General features: G+C 46.7%; 2 protein-coding genes across 9 annotated transcripts in view; one reads left to right on the forward strand and one right to left on the reverse strand.

Moving 5' to 3' along the window:
* The window catches only part of LOC109892014 (Na(+)/H(+) exchange regulatory cofactor NHE-RF1), a 34,500-nt gene extending 31,483 nt beyond the window's left edge, over positions 1 to 3,017 (forward strand). The window contains exons 5-6 of the mRNA XM_031827786.1: positions 1,322 to 1,435; positions 1,710 to 3,017. Coding sequence (XP_031683646.1) covers positions 1,322 to 1,435; positions 1,710 to 1,856 — 261 coding nt within the window. The 3' untranslated portion in view covers positions 1,857 to 3,017. The remainder of the gene's footprint in view (positions 1 to 1,321; positions 1,436 to 1,709) is intronic.
* Positions 3,018 to 3,174: 157 nt separating this feature from the next.
* Positions 3,175 to 22,408, reverse strand: part of LOC109884885 (caskin-2-like) — a 96,461-nt gene continuing 77,227 nt past the window's right edge. Inside the window, exons 8-20 of one of the 8 annotated variants that reach the window (XM_031827779.1) lie at positions 19,558 to 19,666; positions 19,207 to 19,315; positions 16,350 to 16,435; positions 12,049 to 12,166; positions 10,105 to 10,281; positions 9,784 to 9,861; positions 8,966 to 9,102; positions 8,692 to 8,755; positions 8,437 to 8,543; positions 7,937 to 8,149; positions 5,881 to 7,813; positions 5,510 to 5,792; positions 3,175 to 5,061 (exon numbers count right to left, since the gene is read on the reverse strand). In XM_031827779.1, coding sequence (XP_031683639.1) covers positions 4,965 to 5,061; positions 5,510 to 5,792; positions 5,881 to 7,813; positions 7,937 to 8,149; positions 8,437 to 8,543; positions 8,692 to 8,755; positions 8,966 to 9,102; positions 9,784 to 9,861; positions 10,105 to 10,281; positions 12,049 to 12,166; positions 16,350 to 16,435; positions 19,207 to 19,315; positions 19,558 to 19,666 — 3,511 coding nt within the window. In that variant the 3' untranslated portion in view covers positions 3,175 to 4,964. Of the gene's footprint in view, positions 5,062 to 5,509; positions 5,793 to 5,880; positions 7,814 to 7,936; positions 8,150 to 8,436; positions 8,544 to 8,691; positions 8,756 to 8,965; positions 9,103 to 9,783; positions 9,862 to 10,104; positions 10,282 to 12,048; positions 12,167 to 16,349; positions 16,445 to 19,206; positions 19,316 to 19,557; positions 19,667 to 22,408 lie in introns of all 8 variants that reach the window. The other 7 variants (XM_031827778.1, XM_031827777.1, XM_031827781.1 and 4 more) reach the window with 7 other exon arrangements.

Consider the following 22,408-nt stretch of genomic DNA (forward strand, 5'->3'; position numbering starts at 1 on the left):
TAAAACACTGTGGATTAACTGCTTCTGCTTTGGCACTGACAGGCACCCTATCAGCTGGTCATTCATAGGGAGTGGACTAGTATTATTTTATAGGACTGTAGAGTGTGTGTATTGCTTCATATCATTTACTTTGTGTTGGTTGGTTCTCAATCTCCTTCCAGCTCGCTCATTAATGAGTAAAACAGACTGTTTCCAGCAGGCAGGCTGGCCCAGGCAGGGGAGGGTATCTTACTCTCAGTGTTGATATTATATGTAAATCCTGTGTAATCTGAATACCAGGAGAGCAGTCTACCCTGACAGAACAGAACCAGGTTCAGGTGTCTGTAAGATATACAGTACTAGAACTAGTGTAGCCCTCAATAGTGTGCTCAGAGCCTGGTAGACGGGTATAGAGTGTTCACATGGTAATGCTGGATAACAAGAAGCTGAAAGCAAAACACTGTTGTTTAGGCATGGAGTGTTCAGCAGCACCATGTTAATCCTTCTGAGGTATTTGTGCATAATCCCTTAGTAAGGCGACAGGCCAGCACACACCATATGCCAGAGAGAGATCTGGCATATGATAGAAGATAGTATTATCTGGGGATTCTCTATTGTGTGTTGTGATATTATGAAACGGGCAGGTAAACCCAGAGTTAGGCCACTGGCCACTGCCACAAACCAAAGAAGATTTCATTAGGTTAACTCCACTACATTAATAGTATGCTAATAGACTTCATATGTAAAGAAGACAGACGCAGATCAGTAGTGAGACCCTAGTCCTCAGTCATTGACCATCATTTTAACCCCCAAATCTAACAGTCAAAACATTGGATTAAGTGAGAGGGGAGGCAGGGTAGAGGTGAGGGAAAGGCAGAGAGAGAGAGAGAGGAGTTGAGAGGTTGTAGAGAGGTTAGGGTGGGGTCACTCTCCATGGGGTCAGTAGAAAGCGGATGTTTCCGGTTTTCAGTATTTTCAACCTAACTTCCATTTCCCCTGAAAAATTGAACGTTTTTTTACGCCTGCTATTTTAGATTAGGGTGAGGTAGGCACTGACATTGCAGAACAGGGTGATTGGGTCTTCTCTAATGCTCTGACCCCAGTAGGCTCTAGCAAACTGCTGCTGCTGCCTCTACTGGCCTAGGGAGACATATCATACAACTTCCCAACCAGCATGGTCAGACAGTGTGTGTGTATGGGGCACAGGCAAGTCTGCCTCCCTGTGGTCAAATATAATATTGCAGCCATACTCTCCATGGGAGAGTTCTCTCAAACTTGACCCCCACTTTGGCTACTTGTATTTGATCTGATTTGTTGCTTGCTGTCTGTGTGTCCACTGCAGGTGAATGGAAATGGAAAACTGGTAAAAGAGGTGGAGCAGGACTCTAAGCTGTCAATCAGCCCATCTCCAAGCAACACCTCCTCCAACGCCTCACTCACAACCCCGCCCACAGAGGTAAGTCCCGCCCTGAAAATACATGTGAAGCGGCACACAATAGACAGATAAGAGATGTAAATGCGTGTGATGCAAGATCAGATCACGTGTCTTTTAGTCATCTACACATGTCTAAATATGCTGGCAAAATCTGAATGCGGACAAGATCAGTACAAAGTACTCATATTTAGAACCAGGTATAAATGGGGCTTGTGTCTCTTGTGCTTTCTCTCTCTACTTCTACTCCTCTCTCACACTCTCTTTTAACCCCTCTCTCTCCTCCCTGGTTGGTCAGTTGTCTGAGCCAGTGATCATGGGCGCCATCCCGGGTCTGAACCTGTCCCTGCAGCAGGTTAAGGAGCGTGCTCACCAGAAACGCTCCAACAAGAGGGCCCCGCCCATGGACTGGAGCAAGAAAAATGAACTGTTCAGCAACCTGTAGATAGAGCACCTCGCCCTGCACACACCCACATACAGTAGATACTCACAGAGAGGTCAGTGAAGGAGAGAGAGGGGTTGTTCTAAGCCCCATGTTTTCTATGACTCATTAAAACCAGCAGTTTAACTATTGGTGAGGGAGAATACAGGTATATGTATGTAAAATATATACACACACATTTGTATTATATTCCAGATGCTATAAATGATGTGCTAACAATATCTAGACAAATATGCCAATGTTGGAAAGGAAACAGCTACATCAGATAAGAATCTTTGTATTGTGATTTGAAAATAATTTTTAATTATTCCATTTCACGTGTCGAGGTAGTTGTGTGTGTGTTTTGTACCTGGGTGTATATGCCCAGAAGACCCTGGAAGTCCCTGCTGGTCATAGCCTGGTGCCTGTCGGTATAGTGGAGAAGGTCTCTCTTATGGCCATTCGTCTACATGTTAATCAGTCATTGAAACACAAACGATATTTTTCTTGCCTTAAATGAGAATGGGACCAGCCACTTACATACCCATCCAGTCTATCACCTTTCAGGGACCAAATAGCAAGCCTCTTCACACTTCCAGTCAGATGCAAATGTCTTTCATGTAGCTGAGCTTTGGGTCAGTCGAGCTTCAGAAGAAATTGGCTTCTGACTGGAAGTGTGCGGAGACTTTCTCATGTTTCTCCAGTTTTTGCCTTCAGCACCTTCATTAATCAGCTCTGGGTGTGTGGTAGATTCTATTATCTACAAACCTTTTAGGGACCAAAACACCTGAAGAACGACAACCACTGACAGTCAGTCAGTCATTGGGGAACGACATGTTGGTGCAGTGTCCATCCATACCAGTCTTACTTCAGTAAATGTGAAGGCTGAAAACCTTATAGCATTGCCATTACCACTGTATATTGCGATACTTTTAATTTCAGAGTTTTTCTTTATGGCCATTGTCAAAATGCTTTGAGGTTTTTACGTTTACGTAGATGTACTTAAACACCATTTCTTTCTTTAATAAGAATATAAATGTCTGCGCTTCACTAAATGTTATGTGTATGTTCAGTATGGAGAATGACAGTGAGATTCCCTATTTTGACTATTGAATTGTATGGGGGTGTTATCATGCTCTTTAACTGTTCATGTTATTTCTATACTGTATTAAATTGTAGATCTCATCATTGTTGTCCCATGACTCTCCATTTAAATTACGATTACAGTAACATAAATGTTAGGAATCTATGTCTGTGCTATGAAGGTGTAGATGAAATGCACCCACTCTTAAAAGGCTTCTGGATATTTAAATCCATAAATGAACGAGAGAAGTCAACAGGATCAGACTTGAATATTTAATGGTTAACTGTAACCAGATGAAGACCCAGATGGATGAAAAAGGACAGATGTTGATAACTCAAGACTATAATATATATCCACAGAGCCATCTTAAATAAGGTGCCTCTAGCAGGTCTCACTTCTGTCTGAGACACACAGACCTCTTTCACATTCACGCAAGGCTCTCCTTCATTTCACCTCTTCAAAACCACTGTTCCTCCTTCTATAACACAAAGCCAGGTGTGCGTGTTTAATGTGACAGCAGCTTGAACTGAATAGGTGGGACATTCCTGAGAAGGACAGAGATGAAACCCAGGTTATAGCCAGGGATCACATTCACACTGAAACGACACAAACATTTACAGTACAGAGGACACTACACAATCATACAAGTCAGGGTTAATGATTTGAAAGTTCATGAGGAAGACAGAAACGCATCATAGAAGAGTTCATTCCCCCTGCTAGAAGTACTGTAGCATGCCCAAATATGGAACATAGCCATATAATGCTGGGTGGACAGGGGAAAAAAACAGACCATTTTTGATAACCATGTAGATAATTCATTTCATTCATGTTACAATAAGGAAGACCAGAACCCTTTAACAATGGTTCTGCATTTTATGGAAATATTGAAAATATTGAAGGAAAATCTGTACAAAGAACTTTGGTTGAATATGATTCTGCTCCCAGATATACCTATAAGTATATAATATACATATTTAGATACTCTAATTTAAATACTAGTTGGACTAATCTACATTAAAATGTTTGTTTTTCTTCTTTCAAAAATAGTGTACATTATTAATATCTTGCATGTCATCCCTCGGCTGTACAAATCACGTATAACTCCTTATACTGACAGTGTGGACAGTGACGATAGCTAAATATGCTTTGAAAAGCAAAGGTCTTCTTCCCTTTTGTATAAACAATATCATCTAGCACTTTTACATGTTTTACATAAAAACAGAAATGATATAGCATCTAGTCATTCTGTATTACTAAAGAATGATTACTAAAGATTGTAACAGCACAAACGTACTGGCACCTTGCCTTGAGGAAGACAAACACTTTCATTGTGGTCAACTTGGTAGAAAATGGATCAAATACAAGAGTATTGAAAATATCAACAAGGTCCAATTGATTGGTCAGACATGGTGAAACACAAAGGTCAAATGACTGATACAGTGTCTAATACAAATGGTAGTGTATGGTAATATTCTGTCTAGGAATGGTTCCTCTATAGGCCAGGATAAAAACACTTCTCCCCATTGTCTCTCTCTCTACGGCCAAACAATGACTTTACACAGAGGTGGAGACTGAGAAAGGAGGGGAAGAAAGGCACACCAACATGACGAAGAAATGGAGGATGTTGGGTAGAATAAAAAGGACAACACAGTTTAACTGGTGTTGTATGAAACAACCCAATACAACAGTGTACTGGTACAGTATGTTGTCCACCTCTCATGTATCAACAGGGTTGTTGTGACTGATGGCAAAGCACTGTAGAGCAGAGTTAAGTGCTGGTGTTGAAAGGAGAGGAAGTGGCAACATGGAGGCAGGGAGGAGGGAGATGGATCCACACTGTTCATTAAAACCATCCCACTCGATGTCACCTCCTACAATGTAGTCCCATATGTTTTCTGTTAGTCTGGTGGTGGGGGTTGGTCTGTAGTTTGAAGGGCGTCGGGGTCGGAGATAACACTTAGGTGGGGTGACCTGCTCCATTCTCCCTCTCATGGTCATTAGTACTTCCTGAGGTGAAGGGTCATGGGTCAGTGGAGTGGATAGAGGGCTTAGTCCAGCATGGCATCTAGCTGGTCAGCAAGGTCATCAAACATGTTGCCAATGTCATCCAGAATGTTGCCCGCTGACTTCACTGTGTTAGCCCCACTGTCAGGAGGTGGAAAAAGAAGCAGGGTTTAGTCATGGAGATAGATAGAGGACTCTAGTGCTCAAAAACCTGTTTTACCAAGGGCAGTGCCATTGAGGACTTTCACCATTTTGAAGTTAAGGAAGGATCACATAATTCCATCAAGGTCATCACCTGAGCAAACATTCCATAACTGCAGGTGACAGTAAATCACCAACCTTGGCTTTATACCTGTTCAGACAACACACTCCAGGTGGCAGTATGCACCCTTTCAGTTTGTTTACCAACTCTGAAGTAGTAGAAGAAGAAAACTGACTACTTCAAAATGGAGATGGCCTCAATGGCGCTGCCCATGCTCTCACAGACACCATAATGGGACAGATACAATGTTGCACGAATGCTACTTCAGTAGAGTGTATATGGCCTGTAAATACAGGAAATGGGGAGGTGTTGATCGTGTTCTCTTACCCGTCAGTGCTGTCCTCCTGGGTGAGTTTTCTCTCCACAGCCTGCAGTGCTGCCTCCAGAGAGGTGCTGGTCTGCTCCAGCCTCTGCTGCTGCACCACCTCTAACCCCGGGCCAGACTCTATCCCTGGGCCTGGGCCGACCACACAGACCTGGGGCTTGCCTGTCTGGGCTGCCTGGCACTGAAGCCCTGGGGCTGGGGGACACCGGCTGGGTGTGGGTGATGGTGGGGCTGAGAAGGCAAGACTTTGTACCACGTTGACAGTCATAGTGGGCGGCACTATGGCTGTTGGACAGGAAGCAAAAGCAGAAACTCAGAATTGATGATAAAAACAGAAAGACATAATAATGAGCTTCCACGTGTAATAAGTTACCTGTAGCAGCAGCCAGACTGTGTCGGGACGGTTTTGGGGCTGTGACGGGGGGTCCGTGGGAGCTGTGAGGCTTGGGGGAGACGGGGGGTTTGAGGGGTGTGCCTGTCACTGCTAGGTTCTCCAGCCCCTCCAGACTGGCCTCACTGATCCTGAGACTGACCAGACTCACCTCCTCACAGCTCTGGGACTGGGGCCTGCTGCCTGGACTGGAGTCTGACCCTATCTGGCCCTCACTGTCACTGGTGGGAGAGCTGCCAGCATGGTCTTTAGGCTTGTATCTCCGCTTCACAGTGTCTGACTCCTTCAGGTTAAACTCAGGCACCTCCAGGGCTGTCTTGGTGGGCCCGTTCTTGTCTGCCGGGATCTCCACAGTGCTCTCGGCCCTGGGCGGCCCTCCCACCTTGGGCCTCTGCTTGATGGTGAGGTTGCCTTCCTCGGCGAAGGGGATACACTCGCTGGAGCTATTGTGAGGGGATGAGGAGCCATCCAAACCCGGTGCCTTAGGTTCCTCCTCCTCAGAGTCTGACTTCACCCCTCGCTCTGGGTCTGGGTAATGGTCTGGGATGTCGGTTTGGGCTGGAGTACATTCGCTCTGCACCCTCCTCCTCATTCCTGCAGAGGCCTCTCTGGGCTCCAGTCCTGAGGGGTTGAGGCTGGGGAGGGGAGGCTCTGGTTGGAGGAGGTCCAGCCTGGGCCTGGACAGGCTCTTCCCCTCAGTGGAGGCCTCCAGACAGGCTGCGATGCTCCTCACGCTCCCTGGGCTGTCTGTCTCCACCCCCCCAGGAGAGGGCGCCATATTCTCAGTGGACCCAACGCTGGGGCTACTGCTCACCGAGCTCAGTCTCTTGGGCGGGGCTGGAGGGGGACCCTTTTTACGAGCGCGCACGGCAAAGGACTGGCTACGTCCCACAGTGCCGTACTTTACGGGTGTGGTCTGCATGCCTGCCAGCTGGCTGCGTCCGGGCCGGCGGGTCAGGGTGGCGTAGGACTCTAGGGTGCTAGAGGGTGGAGCCAGGTCGTCATCCTCTTCGTCTGGTTCGCCGTCTGACAGGGCATAGCGTGTCAGGCTCTGGCTGCGCTTCTTAGGCGGGGCCAGGGTCATGGCGTGGTAGGTGTGTGCCAAGGGCTTGGTGGGCGAGCCGTGGCCCACGTCGGTGCTGCCACAGTGGGAGTGGAGGTAGCTGAAGCCCCTCTGGGCCGGGGAGCCCTGGGGAGAGGAGCCTAGGGAGTGAGACCCAGGGCCTTTAGGCTTGGCTGGGATGGCTGGGTACTGGAACACGGTGGCTGCCCCCAGGGGGACCTGCTTGGGAAGCTGCTGCTGTAGTATGGACCTCTGGTCCCAGCCTTCTGGAATGTTCCTTTCCTTGGCAGGGCTGCTGTCAGCACTGAGGCTGGTGGAGGTACTGCTGCCGCCTAGGCTCTCCTGTGAGCGGCTGTGGGGAGTGATGGAGGCCGTGGGGGGGTCCTGGGAGCGCCCTGAGCCCCTGGACCGGGCGTCGATGCTCTCTTGGCTCCGAGACATGCCCACGGCACTCTTGATGGCCGGGCCCTCCTGGTAGTGGCTGGACATGGCTGTCTGCAGCTCAGCGCTCAGCTCGCTGTCCTGGAAGGTCAGCATCTTGGGGGTGTGGGGCGAGGGGCAGTCGGAGGCGCTGTCAGGGGGCTCGATGGTGACCAGGTGAAGGGCTCCAGGGGGCTTGCGGCGCAACGTGCCCTGGCCAGATTCTGCAGCCAGGATGGCCCTCTGGATGTCACACAGCTTCTTCACGGCCAGCATCATCTTCTTCTGGTGGCCCAGCTTGGTGATGCCTATCTCCTGCAGGTCCTCCCAGGTCAGGTCCCGTACGATGCTGATGGAGTCATAGCCATTCTCTGACAGCTTCCTTTGGTACTGAGGCAGGCCTATGGTACTCAGCCACTCCCCCAGGTCTGCCTGGAGTAGGAGAAGAGTCACAGTCAGACCTACACAGTTGAAACCTTTATGAAACTAATGTAAAACCTGACTTGCACATAAAAGCAGACAGACAGACAGACACAGGCATTAGTAAGACCTTACCGGGATGTATTCAGGCAGCCACTCGGGGATGCTGAGGTTTCCTATCTCGATTGAGATCTTCTTGCGGTGGCCTGGCTTGGTGACGCCGATGGCCGTCAGGTCCTCTGGGGTCATCCTGCTGATGGTGGGGACGTCGTAGCCGGCCGTGATGAAGTTCCCAGTGTACTGCTCCAACTGGAAGTCACTCAGCCACTGGTAGATGGCCTCTGCATCCTACACCAGAGGGGAGGGGTTGAGTTTCACATTAACATCAACTACTGGCCTATTCACTGTCCTCCTGTCTTTTAATAGATACATGTATTTCACTGTGGCATACAGAGTACACAGAAAAATACATTCATGAGTTGTAATGTGTGGCAAACATGGACAATATTTCCTGTCCTGTCCTGTGTCTGTCCTGTCCTGTCCTGTGTCTGGCCTGTGTCTGTCCTGTCCTGTGTCTGGCCTGTGTCTGTCCTGTCCTGTGCCTGGCCTGTGTCTGTCCTGTGTCTGAGTCTCACCTTGCCCTCCAGTAGCTGCTGAGGACGTACAAACTGTGGGGAGACAAACTGCTGTTCCCCTGGTCTCAGTATGTTCACCATCGGCCTCCGAGGAGCACCCAGAACCACTAGACAAGAAAACACACACTGGAGAGTTAAATTAATGGTGCTCAGGATGTTTTCTACCAATAAGCACAAATCAAACTAGAAAGGTGAAGTTTCAGGAGAAATGTTGTGGTACGTAAGAGTAATGAGAGATATGGCTGGTATTCCTACCTGCAGTCAGGTCAGGCTGTTTATTGGGGACTGGTTGCCCTGAGTCACCAGCAGAGGGCGCTGGCTGCACATCAAAACAGAGCACAAGACAAGTTACAGAGAGCACAGCGATAAACAATCTGTTGCCTGGCACTACATACAAAGACAGTAAATTACAATATCACAATTCCTCTGTTCATAGCTGTGAGTAAGGTTTTCAATTATTTTAGCATTGTTATCTATCTCATAAGACTAGCCAGGATAAATAAAGCTGAAATAACAATTGGTCCAGTACTTTGGCTGTGTCTGGGAGTGCGGTGGTCTGGTGGTGTTGTCCGTTGAGGGCAGTGTTACTCTCTGTGCTCTGTCCACTCCCAGCACTACGGGTGCTGCCCACACTGCCCGTACTCCCTACACTGTTCCTGTCACCTGCTAGATAGGACCACAGGAGAGGAGGATGGAGAGAAAGAGACAGATAGAAGTGAGGGACGTTAAAGACAACCGTGGTGGCTGGACAGCGAGAGGGAGAGCAAAATGAGGTACCTCCCCTCTGTGTCCTTCCAGAGCTCACATCAACACAGTCACACACACATCCACATGATTCTAACTGAAGCTGGCAGAGGATGGCAGAGGTTGGGGCTGTAGACCCTGTCACTGAGCCAGCCAAGTCATCACAGATCAGGGGGGGTGGCACAGGCCAGGACAGGACGTCATTTGCTGCCATACGAAGCCAAGGGAGATGGTTGCATGGTGGAGCGGAGCTGCAGGCATAGAGCAACAGCAGCCAAGGGTACAGAACTACAGATCTATAGGGGTAAACTACAACTACAGTCCTGCAGTAGGACAGATGAAAGGTCATCCACAATGGAAAATTCCTACAGCGGAGTACACAGGGCACCCATTAAGCTTGCAGTGTCCTGTAGACTGTTGAAATTGTCACTTTGTTTTGGTCACTGGAACAGAGGTTTCCTGGTGGTCCCATCTTGTGGCAGCAGGGAGAACAGCAGGAGCTATGGGAAGCTCAGTTTGAAGCTGGCACATGACAAAGGTAGAGCATGGGGACAGAGCATGGGGACAGCTATTGTCATGGGGGGACAGTGGAGGGACTCTTACCCGCGGTGTGTGAGTTCCTGAGCACCCAGATGTCCTCCAGGGGACAACCAGGCTGAGAGAGGCTGCTGGGAGGCCGACCTATCAGACATAACAACACTGTTGGGCCATGGGGGTACCATGGTCCACGGAGCAGCACTGGGGATTGGCTGGGCCTGAGCATGAGAGGGGTTTAGAGGGGGCGAACATAGGTGTCCTTGTGGCCTCACAACGGTTCACAGTGGTGGGGGAGTTGTCTGGCTGGTTAGGGGGCTGAGTACCGTATACAGGTTTCAATGTGCGTCTGTCCTCTGAGTGCATGTATAAGGGTGTGTGTGTATATACCTGGGTTGGCGCTGAGGCCGATGGCGTGGGGGAGGGCCATGTGGGGATTGTTGGGGGTGTACAGTGTGTAGGAGTCGTCGGTCTGGGGGGCTGAGCTCAGGCTGGAGGAGAGGGGGGCTCTGGAGAGGAGCTGGTGGCGCTGGGTGGGCAGAGAGGCGTGCCGGGACAGGGTGCCCCCTACAGGGTCAAACAGGTAGGACACAGACAGAGAGGAGGTTAAAGCAAGCTGATGGTTAGAGGTGGAAATGACATGGTATGGATGGAGAGATGCTGAGAGAAGAGGAGGAAGAGAGAAAAATAGAAGCAAGGGATGGATTGGAAGCATGAGGGATTAGTCCAACCAAGGCAGTCTGGGAAATGGGGTGTTCTCTAGAGGGGCCAACCTGTAATGAAGAGGGGCCACCACTGCTCTTCCAATGCAGTGATGTGTAGCGATACAACCTATCAGTGTGTGTGTGTGGGGAGCCAAGGGAAACAGTTCCTTCAGGAAGTATTCATACCCCTTGACTTACACATTTTGTTGCGTCACAGCCTAAATTCAAAATTGATTCAATAGATTATTTTTATTTTTTTATCTCACCCATCTATATACAACACCACAGTCAATACATGTTTGGCAGTGATTACAGCTGTGAGTATTTCTGGGTAAGTCTCTAAGAGCTTTGCACACCTGGATTGTACAATATCTGCAATATAAATATAAACTTCTTCATGCTCTGTCAAGTTGGTTGTTGATCATTGCTAGACAGCCATTGTCATACCTTGCCATAGATTGTCAAGACAATTTAAGTCACAACTGTATCTAGGTCACTCAATGTCTGCTTTTATTTTTAACACCCAACTACCAATAGGTTCTCTTCTTTGCGAGGCACAGGAAAACCTCCCTGGTCTTTGTGGTTGGATCTGTGCTTGATATTCACTACTTGGCTGAGGGACCGTACAGATAATAACAATCATGTTAACACTATTATTGAACACAGAGTGAGTCCATGCAACTTATTGACTTGTTAAGCATAGTTTACATCTGTACGTATTCAGGCTTGCCATTACAAAAGGGGTTGAATACATTTCAACTTTTCATTTTCTATTCATTTGTAAAGATTTCTAAAAACAAAATTCCACTTTGACATTATAGGGTATTGTGTGTAGATCAGTGACACAACATTTCAATGTAATATTTTTTAAATTCAGGCTGTAACAACAAAATGTGGAAAAAGTAACGGGGTGTGAATACTTTCTGAAGGTACAGTAGGTGCAGAGGGACAATTTAAGATGGGTCTCCCGTTCCCCTGATCTTTTGTTGTGGTGACAGATTTGCAGAGAAGACAGAAACCTGTCATTTTTCACTGACTGCAGTGCTGAGCTGCTCCCTGTTCTGTCAGTGGCTCCGTGAGTGTCACCACGCCAACATATTCACTCAGGGATTTCTCCCTCTAGTGCACATCAAAGGTGGTGTGGGGCGGATTATCTTCTTCTGTGGTGTTAGGTAGGTAACTGACACCTTCTGTTAATCTAACCGGTATTAGAGGTAGACTGTGTGGGTAAGGGTGGGAGTTTTTACATAATGTACAATAGCAGATGACTCCTGCAGTTCCAAGCAATTTCCCTTTCCATTTCTGACTTAATCCTACATTGTGAGTGTGCTGACATGTCTGGGAGATGAGTGAGTGAGTGTGTGAGTGAGTGTGTGTGTGTGTGAGTGAGTGTGTGTGAGTGTGTGTGAGTGAGTGTTGATGTTCCGACATGCCGGCAGCTGACTCAACAAGCTACGAATCCTCCGTTTGCTGCGGGTGCCACGGTTACACAATGAAAGAGGCAAATGTCAGAGGGCTCTCTCTCTTTGCCCATTGCTTTCCGATGGGAGTGGGGAATGGCTAATGATTGCACTGAACTTACAGGGTGTGTGTTGGTGTGTGTGTGTGTGTGTGTGTGTGTGTGACTGACCTGAGCGTCTGCTGATGACCTCCACAATGTTCGGGGGGAAGTAGCCAACCCGGTCGGTGCCCCTCTGGCTGTCGTGGATGTGCCCCTTCCAGCGCCCGTCCATGTGCTGCTCTAGGACCTGCCAGGCAGCCAATCAAAACAAACATTAAGACAGGTCTAAACCAATCAGAATCTGTGAGATTCTATAACAACGTGGTGTTATTTCCACTGTTCATGTACGTGTGTGTAGGAGTGTACCTGACCTGAAGTGTGCAGTTCTGGGACAATGACAGAAAGTACATGTTCCAACTTGAAACACATTCTACGTGTTAACAACTTCATCTGTGTATCTATGTCTCTGTATGGTTTGTTTTCATAATGTCAAAGATGTTTTACATAAGTTGGGAGGGTGGTACAAAAGCAGCGCCACAGCCCTGAGATCAACTGTAGTACAATAACAAACCGAGAGAGAGAACCAAAAGGTCAAGCACATAAACAGATGACAGTAGTCATGTGTTTCTGATCATGTTCCATTTGTCCACGTGAGCTGCTAAAACCCAGGCCATTGTCTCAGCCTTAGTCAGAGGACACAAGCCAAGGGACAGGGTTAGGGGGCTGAAGGTATGGGGGAGAAGAAGGGTGTTGGGTTGTGTGTCTGGTAGATGTGGGTAGAGGGGGAAATAGCATGTACTGAATGGGCAGGTTGGCAGCTAAAGGAAAATACATTGAAATTAATTGACCTGTCCAAGTTGGCAAAACATATTTTTCTAAAGGCCTAAACTAGCTAAAGTCCCAAGTACAATGCATTGTTTTCAATGATAAAAACCCTGCAGGCTCCGACGCCTCGCTCAATTAGAACGTCTCTATTTTTGCTTTTTATCGCTGGTGCTGTAGTCACACAAAATGAAATATTTTTGTGTAATTATTAACTTTTTTCCAGAGCTGATTTGAAATGGAAGATGTAGCTAAGATTTGAGGCTTTACCCTACATACTAAATTAGACCAATTCATCCACTTACGGAAACACAGCATCGCTATCAGCCTGTCCAATCCTCTTCACCCGCCTTGCTCTGCCTCACCACGTTTTGCGCTTTGGTTCGGCACCAGTCCCAGCTAACCTTTTGCCCAGTATCTAACATGTACATGTGTGTGTGAGGTGTGGAAAGGCTAGTTGATGGGAGAGGTGGATGGCCTGAGGGCAACGTTTATGAATTGTTTCTCTCTGGTATTGAAGCAACTCCCACAGCAGCAGAATAGGCCGACACACTCCCAAGAAGTAAAACAGGCCAGGGTTCATGAGACGATGTGTGTGTGTGTGTGTGTGTGTGTGTGTGTGTGTGTGTGTGTGTGTGTGTGTGTGTGTGTGTGTGTGTGAAACAGTAGTAGTAGTAGTATTAGTAGAGTCATTTCTGAGTGGGAGTGATGGATGAATACCAGGGCCTGTCCCTACCCGTCTCTCTGTCTCTCTGGGCTCAAAGAGAGCCATCCTTCAGATATATACTCTCTCCCTATAAACTAGTTCCCCCTCAGGAATATGGACAGTGAAGTTCACCTGTTGTGCACTATACCCCTAAGGACCTACTGGACCTTGAACTGATAGATGACATGTACGTCAGGTTCAGTACAGTGAACTGATAGATGACATGTACGTCAGGTTCAGTACAGTGAACTGATAGATGACATGTACGTCAGGTTCAGTAGAGTGAACTGATAGATGACATGTACATCAGGTTCAGTAGAGTGAACTGATAGATGACATGTACGTCAGGTTCAGTAGAGTGAACTGATAGATGACATGTACGTCAGGTTCAGTAGAGTGAACTGATAGATGACATGTACGTCAGGTTCAGTAGAGTGAACTGATAGATGACATGTACGTCAGGTTCAGTAGAGTGAACTGATAGATGACATGTACATCAGGTTCAGTACAGTGAACTGATAGATGACATGTACATCAGGTTCAGTACAGTGAACTGATAGATGACATGTACGTCAGGTTCAGTAGAGTGAACTGATAGATGACATGTACGTCAGGTTCAGTACAGTGAACTGATAGATGACATGTACATCAGGTTCAGTACAGTGAACTGATAGATGACATGTACATCAGGTTCAGTACAGTGAACTGATAGATGACATGTACATCAGGTTCAGTAGAGTGAACTGATAGATGACATGTACATCAGGTTCAGTAGAGTGAACTGATAGATGACATGTACATCAGGTTCAGTAGAGTGAACTGATAGATGACATGTACGTCAGGTTCAGTAGAGTGAACTGATAGATGACATGTACGTCAGGTTCAGTACAGTGAACTGATAGATGACATGTACATCAGGTTCAGTAGAGTGAACTGATAGATGACATGTACATCAGGTTCAGTAGAGTGAACTGATAGATGACATGTACATCAGGTTCAGTAGAGTGAACTGATAGATGACATGTACATCAGGTTCAGTACAGTGAACTGATAGATGACATGTACATCAGGTTCAGTACAGTGAACTGATAGATGACATGTACATCAGGTTCAGTACAGTGAACTGATAGATGACATGTACGTCAGGTTCAGTACAGTGAACTGATAGATGACATGTACGTCAGGTTCAGTACAGTGAACTGATAGATGACATGTACGTCAGGTTCAGTACAGTGAACTGATATATGACATGTACATCAGGTTCAGTAGAGTGAACTGATAGATGACATGTACATCAGGTTCAGTAGAGTGAACTGATAGATGACATGTACGTCAGGTTCAGTAGAGTGAACTGATAGATGACATGTACGTCAGGTTCAGTAGAGTGAACTGATAGATGACATGTACATCAGGTTCAGTAGAGTGAACTGATAGATGACATGTACATCAGGTTCAGTACAGTGAACTGATAGATGACATGTACGTCAGGTTCAGTAGAGTGAACTGATAGATGACATGTACGTCAGGTTCAGTAGAGTGAACTGATAGATGACATGTACATCAGGTTCAGTACAGTGAACTGATAGATGACGTGTACATCAGGTTCAGTAGAGTGAACTGATAGATGACATGTACGTCAGGTTCAGTACAGTGAACTGATAGATGACATGTACATCAGGTTCAGTAGAGTGAACTGATAGATGACATGTACATCAGGTTCAGTACAGTGCGTAGTGATGGTCTCTACACCCTGTCACAGTCTACACATTTTGCTGCCTTACAATTAACTCTGGGGCGTAAAGACACACAATAAAGGCATCTTTTAAATTGGATTTTTAATTTTTTAATTGAATAATTTTATTTAACTTTGGGAATGTGGAGTAGTTTGTGTTGATCAGTAGGAACAAAATCAAATGTATTCCCCTTTGAGACAACATTTTAAGGCAGTAAAATGTGAAGACTGTGCAAGGGGTGTGTAGACTTTCACTAGTGACTATATGTGCTTTATGACTGATGGTAAGTTGATCACATCCAGTAGACCCCATTCATGGACTCAAGGGTTGTTTGTTTACCGTTCTACAGTCCAGTGGTTTCCAAACCGTACCTACAGTCCAGTGGTTTCCAAACCGTTCTACAGTCAGTGGTTTCCAACCGTCCTACAGTCCAGTGGTTTCCAAACCGTCCTACAGTCCAGTGGTTTCCAAACCGTCCTACAGTCCAGTGGTTTCCAAACCGTCCTACAGTCCAGTGGTTTCCAAACCGTCCTACAGTCCAGTGGTTTCCAAACCGTCCTACAGTCCAGTGGTTTCCAAACCGTCCTACAGTCCAGTGGTTTCCAAACCGTCCTACAGTCCAGTGGTTTCCAAACCGTTCTACAGTCCAGTGGTTTCCAAACCGTCCTACAGTCCAGTGGTTTCCAAACCGTCCTACAGTCCAGTGGTTTCCAAACCGTCCTACAGTCCAGTGGTTTTCAAACCTATCCTCTGGGACTAGCAGACTTTTCACAATTTAGTTGTAGCCCTGAACTAGTTTACCAGTCACCTATTCAAGGGCTTGATGATTAGTTGACATGTTGAATCAGGTGTGCTAGTGGTGGAGTAATTCAACTACATGGAACAGCTGAAAACCACACATATCTACATACTGTGTCTACTGAATACTCATGAAGCCACCCGCACATAAACACTGCCAGCCTGTCTCCCTGCTTGCTACCAAAACACCTGTTAGAGAGGATGAGCCTGACAGTTCACAGGGAAAACACACCTGTCCTAACAGACAACATGGGGGCACGGTTGGGCACAGTGAGTGTGGGAACAACACTGCAATGCCAGCTGAGGCACATCTGAGGAGTTACAGACAGCAAATAGAGAGGGTTGTGTGTGTGTGTGTTCCTGCAGCCTACCATGATGACATCCCCGGCCCGGATGTTGAGAGCAGTGGGGTCGTGGATGTTCCAGTAGTCTTTCAGAGCTCTCACCTGCAGGACACCTGTAGCATCTGTGTGTGAGAAAGAGATATGTAGAGACAGAGAGAGAGACAGAGAGAGAGACAGAGAGAGAGAGAGACAGAGAGAGAGAGAGAGAGACAGAGAGAGAGAGAGAGACAGAGACAGAGAGAGAGAGACAGAGAGAGAGAGACAGAGAGAGAGAGAGAGACAGAGAGAGACAGAGACAGAGAGAGAGACAGAGAGAGAGAGAGAGAGAGACAGAGAGAGAGAGAGAGAGACAGAGAGAGAGAGAGAGAGAGACAGAGAGAGAGACAGAGAGAGAGAGGAGAGAGACAGAGAGAGAGAGAGAGAGAGAGAGAGAGAGAGAGAGACAGAGAGAGAGAGAGAGAGAGAGAGAGAGAGACAGAGACAGAGACAGAGAGAGAGAGAGAGAGAGACAGAGACAGAGAGAGAGAGAGAGAGAGAGAGACAGAGACAGAGAGAGAGAGAGAGAGAGAGAGAGAGAGAGAGAGAGAGAGAGACAGAGAGAGACAGAGAGAGACAGAGAGAGAGAGAGAGAGAGACAGAGAGAGACAGAGAGAGACAGAGAGAGAGAGAGAGAGAGAGAGAGAGAGAGAGAGAGAGAGACAGAGAGAGACAGAGAGAGACAGAGAGAGACAGAGAGAGAGAGAGAGAGAGACAGAGAGAGACAGAGAGAGACAGAGAGAGACAGAGAGAGAGAGAGACAGAGACAGAGACAGAGACAGAGAGAGACAGAGAGAGAGAGAGACAGAGACAGAGACAGAGACAGAGACAGAGACAGAGAGAGAGAGAGAGAGAGAGAGAGAGAGAGAGAGAGAGAGAGAGAGGGGGGGGGACAGAGAGGGGAGAAAGAGAGAGGGGGAAAGAAAGAGGGGGAAAGAGAGGAGAGAAAGAGAGAGAAAGAGAGAGGGGGAAAGAGAGAGGGGGAAAGAGAGAGGGGAAAGAGAGAGAGTGAGAGAGAGAGATGGGGGGGCAGAGAGGGGAGAAAGAGAGAGGGGGGGCAGAGAGGGAGAAAGAGAGAGGGGGAAAGAGAGAGTGGGAAAGAGAGGAGAGAAAGAGAGAGAAAGAGAGAGGGGGAAAGAGAGAGGGGGAAAGAGAGAGGGGAAAGAGAGAGGGGGAAAGAGAGAGGGGAGAGAGAGAGTGAGAGAGAGAGATGGGGGGGGGCAGAGAGGGGAGAAAGAGAGAGGAGGAAAGAGAGAGTGGGAAAGAGAGAGGAGAGAAAGAGGGGGACAGTGAGAGGAGAGAAAGAGAGAGGAGAAAGAGAGACACACACAAAGTTAGTTCAGGGAATTGGTATGAACGAAGGCAGGAAGAAAATACAGCCCAATGATTGATACATACTGACATGTACACCACTTTCAAATCACCTTAAGGGGATTTACCCAGACGCCGCTACTATCCCAATGCCTGTTGTTTTTTAATTAGTCACATCCGGCACTGGTATGGAATGCAGTGACATCAAAGAGCAGAGTCAGTCAGTGCTGTATTCAGCTTCTGACTGGTTGGTACACATCAATAATTAATCCATGACGAGGAGGTGTGGTGGCTGATTGTGTTCTATTCACTCTGCTTTAAACACAGAGAGAACTTGATCATAACAGGAAGTCTCTCTCCACAGCCTCCATGTTTGAAGCAGCAGTCTGCTGACTGAGGAAAACAAGTGCTCATTATGGCCTGAGTTCCCAGGCTGCGAGAACCAGATCAAAGACCCAGGCCTGCTGGATTACAGAGGAGATAGCACAAACAGCAGAGGTCCAAAAGACAGTCTCATGCATGCGCACGTACACAGGGGTGGCACGCAACAATCACACACACACGTAGTCTTTTGGTTGTGTGTGTGCGCGCGCGTGTGTGAGCTGATAGGGTTATGTAACCTGTACTCCATGAGGTTAAACACAGCTGCTTGGTGAATTACAGCTTAGAGCATTTCATATCCCTCAGTCTCTCCTCTGGGCCTCTCTCGCTATAGGAACGTCTGCACTGGCTCTGTCTCAGTCTGTCTCCTCTCCCAACACACACACACACACACACCTCTGAACACTCTGTCCTGCAGAACTCAAACTGCAAAAGAATGCAAGAGTCGCTTCACTACACAAATGCACCAAGAAAGAAATCTGCTAGCAGGAATCTATGCTGACATTTTTTTTATTTTTGCGGCTAAATAGATTTTTTAACACACAAATACATTTAGGAACACAATAAAAGTATTTGAGAAATAGCGCTTTTATGATAAGAAATGACTAAAAGTGAAAGAATAAAATGTTTTTGTGGTGTTCCATGCTCAAGCAAGTACAATGTCCTGTCAAATATTTTAGCCACTTAGGGGAGACAAAAATGTTCAGCTGCCCCTTTAAGGGTAACAGTGAGACTGGCATGTCTGTCTGGGAGAGATGAGATTCTCCCATGTCTCTTCACTAGCAGTTGAGTTGAGCGAGCTCAAACAAGCTAACATGAAAAACAACCTAGCATGTGAACAAAATTATATCCATAGCCAAGAAACACAAGGACAAAGTCACTCAAGTAGACTCTATGGCTACACACTTCTAAAACAGCCAACATACTTAGAAAATAACTACAGCAGCAATTTATACGCTATAAATCAAAACTCATACTTGACTTTTTCAGTTTGTGAGTAAAATGGTGGCACTGTAGAGCCCTGGTTCGAGGACAATAAAGCAGGTGGAAAACAGAATGAGAGATAAAGACTGCCAAAGAATGATACTTCATGGGATAATGTCTTCATTTGTTAACAACCATCTCCTGTTCCAGTGATGACTGGTGCTCTGTTCACCTCGTAGGAGCTGCTTGATATCCTTGCTGGCGTGAGAGGTGGTGAACTGGTTCACCATGTCCAGGGCTGTCTGCTTGTACGTGTTACGGATGTTCACGTCTATACCAGCCTGGCAAAACCACACACAACGTTATTGTCAATCAGATGTGCACTGAAACACAGCAACACATTCAACATCAATGTTCTCAAGTCTAATGCAGTCAACGGCAATGTATTGTACAGCCTATTCAATAAAACACTTCACTTACAATGGACAACATGTTACCAACTGTTAGTTGAATGTGGAAGAATAGTGATTGAATCAGACTAGTTAAAGACTAAGTGAGGTTGATGTCCCTCCAGGTGTCTTACCTCTAGCAGCTGTCTGACCACCTCCGTCTTGCCGTAGAGGGCAGCCTCGTGCAGGGCAGTGCCAGCCTTAGTGGCCCTGTTGATGTCGATGCCCGCTTTCAGCAGCAACCTGAACCAGAGAGGAACAACACAGTACTACTTTAGTACAGATTCACGATTACAAAGGCTGTTAACTCCAAGGTGAATTGTAAAGGTTCCGGCGAAGCAGAGCCATGGATGGAGCCAGCTGGACCAGATGCCAGGACAGTATATTATGTCAATGGCAGTGTTACAGTGATCCACCGTAGCTAATCTGCTCAACATCCCACATCACATGAACTCATTGAGGTGCCAGGGGGAAATTTGGAGAATTCACACTCGATTCCAGCTGCACAGACACACACACTCAAATATCCTGGTAGTGAACAAGGCAGTTAACCCACTGTTCCTAGGCCGTTATTGAAAACAAGAATTTGTTCTTAACTGACTTGCCTAGTTAAATCAAGGTTAAAATAAATACAACAGTAGATAAGTTCAACTTTAGGAATATTAGTGGGAATTTCAGAGCTCTCCTGGAAATGTACAGCATGGAAAGTTCACACACACACACACACACACACACACACGCAAAACGGTTTGGTAACTAACTACCGCAAACCCATATCCCCTGTCTTTCCATGGCATTCCTGCTCATTAGCCAAACCAGAACCATACCACAACATCTCACAATGACCTCTGTCACAATCACACCACTTATCTATAAGTGGTAACCCAAAATAACAATACAGGACTGATTTAGACAGTGACAGTGATTTGCATCATCAGTTTGCCTCACCACTCACTTTAGTAAATTAGGCACGCATCTAACAAGAAGTCACTTAGAGTGATAGAGGGAGACAGAGAGAAAGAGAGAGGGTTTTTTGGGGCTCAGTTGCCAAGCACAGAGCTCAGAAGACTGAGCCCTGGATTTTTTATGAATTTATTTGCAAATTATGGTGGAAAATAAGTATTTGGTCAATAACAAAAGTTTATCTCAATACTTTGTTATATACCCTTTGTTGGCAATGACAGAGGTCAAAAGTCTTCACAAGGTTTTCACACACGGTTGCTGGTATTTTGACGCGTTCATCCATGCAGATCTCCTCTAGAGCAGTGATGTTTTGGGGCTGTTGCTGGGCAACACGGACTTTCAACTCCCTCCAAAGATTTTCTATGGGGTTGAGATCTGGAGACTGGCTAGGCCACTCCAGGACCTTGAAATGCTTCTTACGAAGCCACTCCTTCATTGCCCGGGCGGTGTGTTTGGGATCATTGTCATGCTGAAAGACCCAGCCATGTTTCATCTTCAATGCCCTTGCTGATAGAAGGTTTTCACTCAAAATCTCACTATACATGGCCCCATTCATTCTTTCCTTTACACGGATCAGTCATCCTGGTCCCTTTGCAGAAAAACAGCCCCAAAGCATGATGTTTCCACCCCCATGCTTCACAGTAGGTATGGTGTTCTTTGGATGCAACTCAGCATTCTTTATCCTCCAAACACAACGAGTTGAGTTTTGACCCAAAATTTATATTTTGGTTTCATCTGACCATATGACATTCTACCAATCTTCTTCTGGATCATCCAAATGTCCTCTAGCAAACTTCAGACGGGCCTGGACACGTCTGGCACTGCAGGATTTGAGTCCCTGGCGGCGTAGTGTGTTACTGATGGTAGGCTTTGTTACTTTGGTCCCAGCTCTCTGCAGGTCATTCACTAGGTCCCCCCGTGTGGGGTGAGATCTTGCGTGGAGCCCCAGATCGAGGGAAATTATCAGTGGTCTTGTATGTCTTCCATTTCCTAATAATTGCTCCCACAGTTGATTTCTTCAAACAAAGCTGCTTACCTATTGCAGATTCAGTCTTCCCAGCCTGGTACAGGTCTACAATTTTGTTTCTGGTGTCCTTTGACAGCTCTTTGGTCTTGGCTCTTTGGTCTTATTTTCCACCATAATTTGCAAATAAATTCATAAAAAATCCTACAATGTGATTTTCTGGATTTTTTCCCCCTCATTTTGTCTGGCATAGTTGAAGTGTACCTATGATGAAAATTACAGGTGGGAGAACTTGCACAATTGGTGGCTGACTAAATACTTTTTTGCCCCACTGTATAGAGACAGGGAGAGGAAGAATACCTCTCCCTTACTTGAACTTCATTATTCTCATCCTATTACAGATACTGTGCTTCAGCATCTCTCACTATCTCTTCCCATCTCCCCCCTCTCTCTGCCCTGTGGCTTCTAAGCCCCGGGGCAGTGTGCTCGTTTCATTTATCCTTAGAAACACAAAGGGGGGCAGGCTCATCAAAGTCTCTCTGTCCCTCTGGTTTGGCTGGATGCTGAAAGAGAGCCCTATCCTGTTCTCCTCTCCTCCTTTGGGGCCACACTGACTCAATAACCCACTGTTCATATCCCCCCTTTAATATCTCTACTACATGGATGTCTATGTGGGGCCAAAGTGGTGGAACCATGGGACCGGTTACAGCATGTATTGTGGTGACATAACCGTGTGATTGGACCACAGGGCATTGTTATGGAGTCATATGGCCACTGGATCCCAGAAATCCTTGTGCCATGGTTGAATACAGTTTCTCGCTTTCATTATCAATTGAAACCAATGAAAGCCTTGACTGTTTCTTTGGTAAGGTGGTTTGGACCAGGGAGGTGTGTCAGAGAAAGGGCAGACCACCACACCACAAATAGGACTCCTTAACACTAGAACTGCTAAAGCAGTCATTGTCACTGCTCATTCATGGTATTTATTAGTCTGCCATTTAAGTCATGCCCCCCTCAGTCATTGACTTTTCTCAAATAACCCAGCGGGGCCTGCACCA

This window comes from Oncorhynchus kisutch, linkage group LG6 (assembly GCF_002021735.2).
Source record: "Oncorhynchus kisutch isolate 150728-3 linkage group LG6, Okis_V2, whole genome shotgun sequence".
Classification (NCBI taxonomy): domain Eukaryota; kingdom Metazoa; phylum Chordata; class Actinopteri; order Salmoniformes; family Salmonidae; genus Oncorhynchus; species Oncorhynchus kisutch.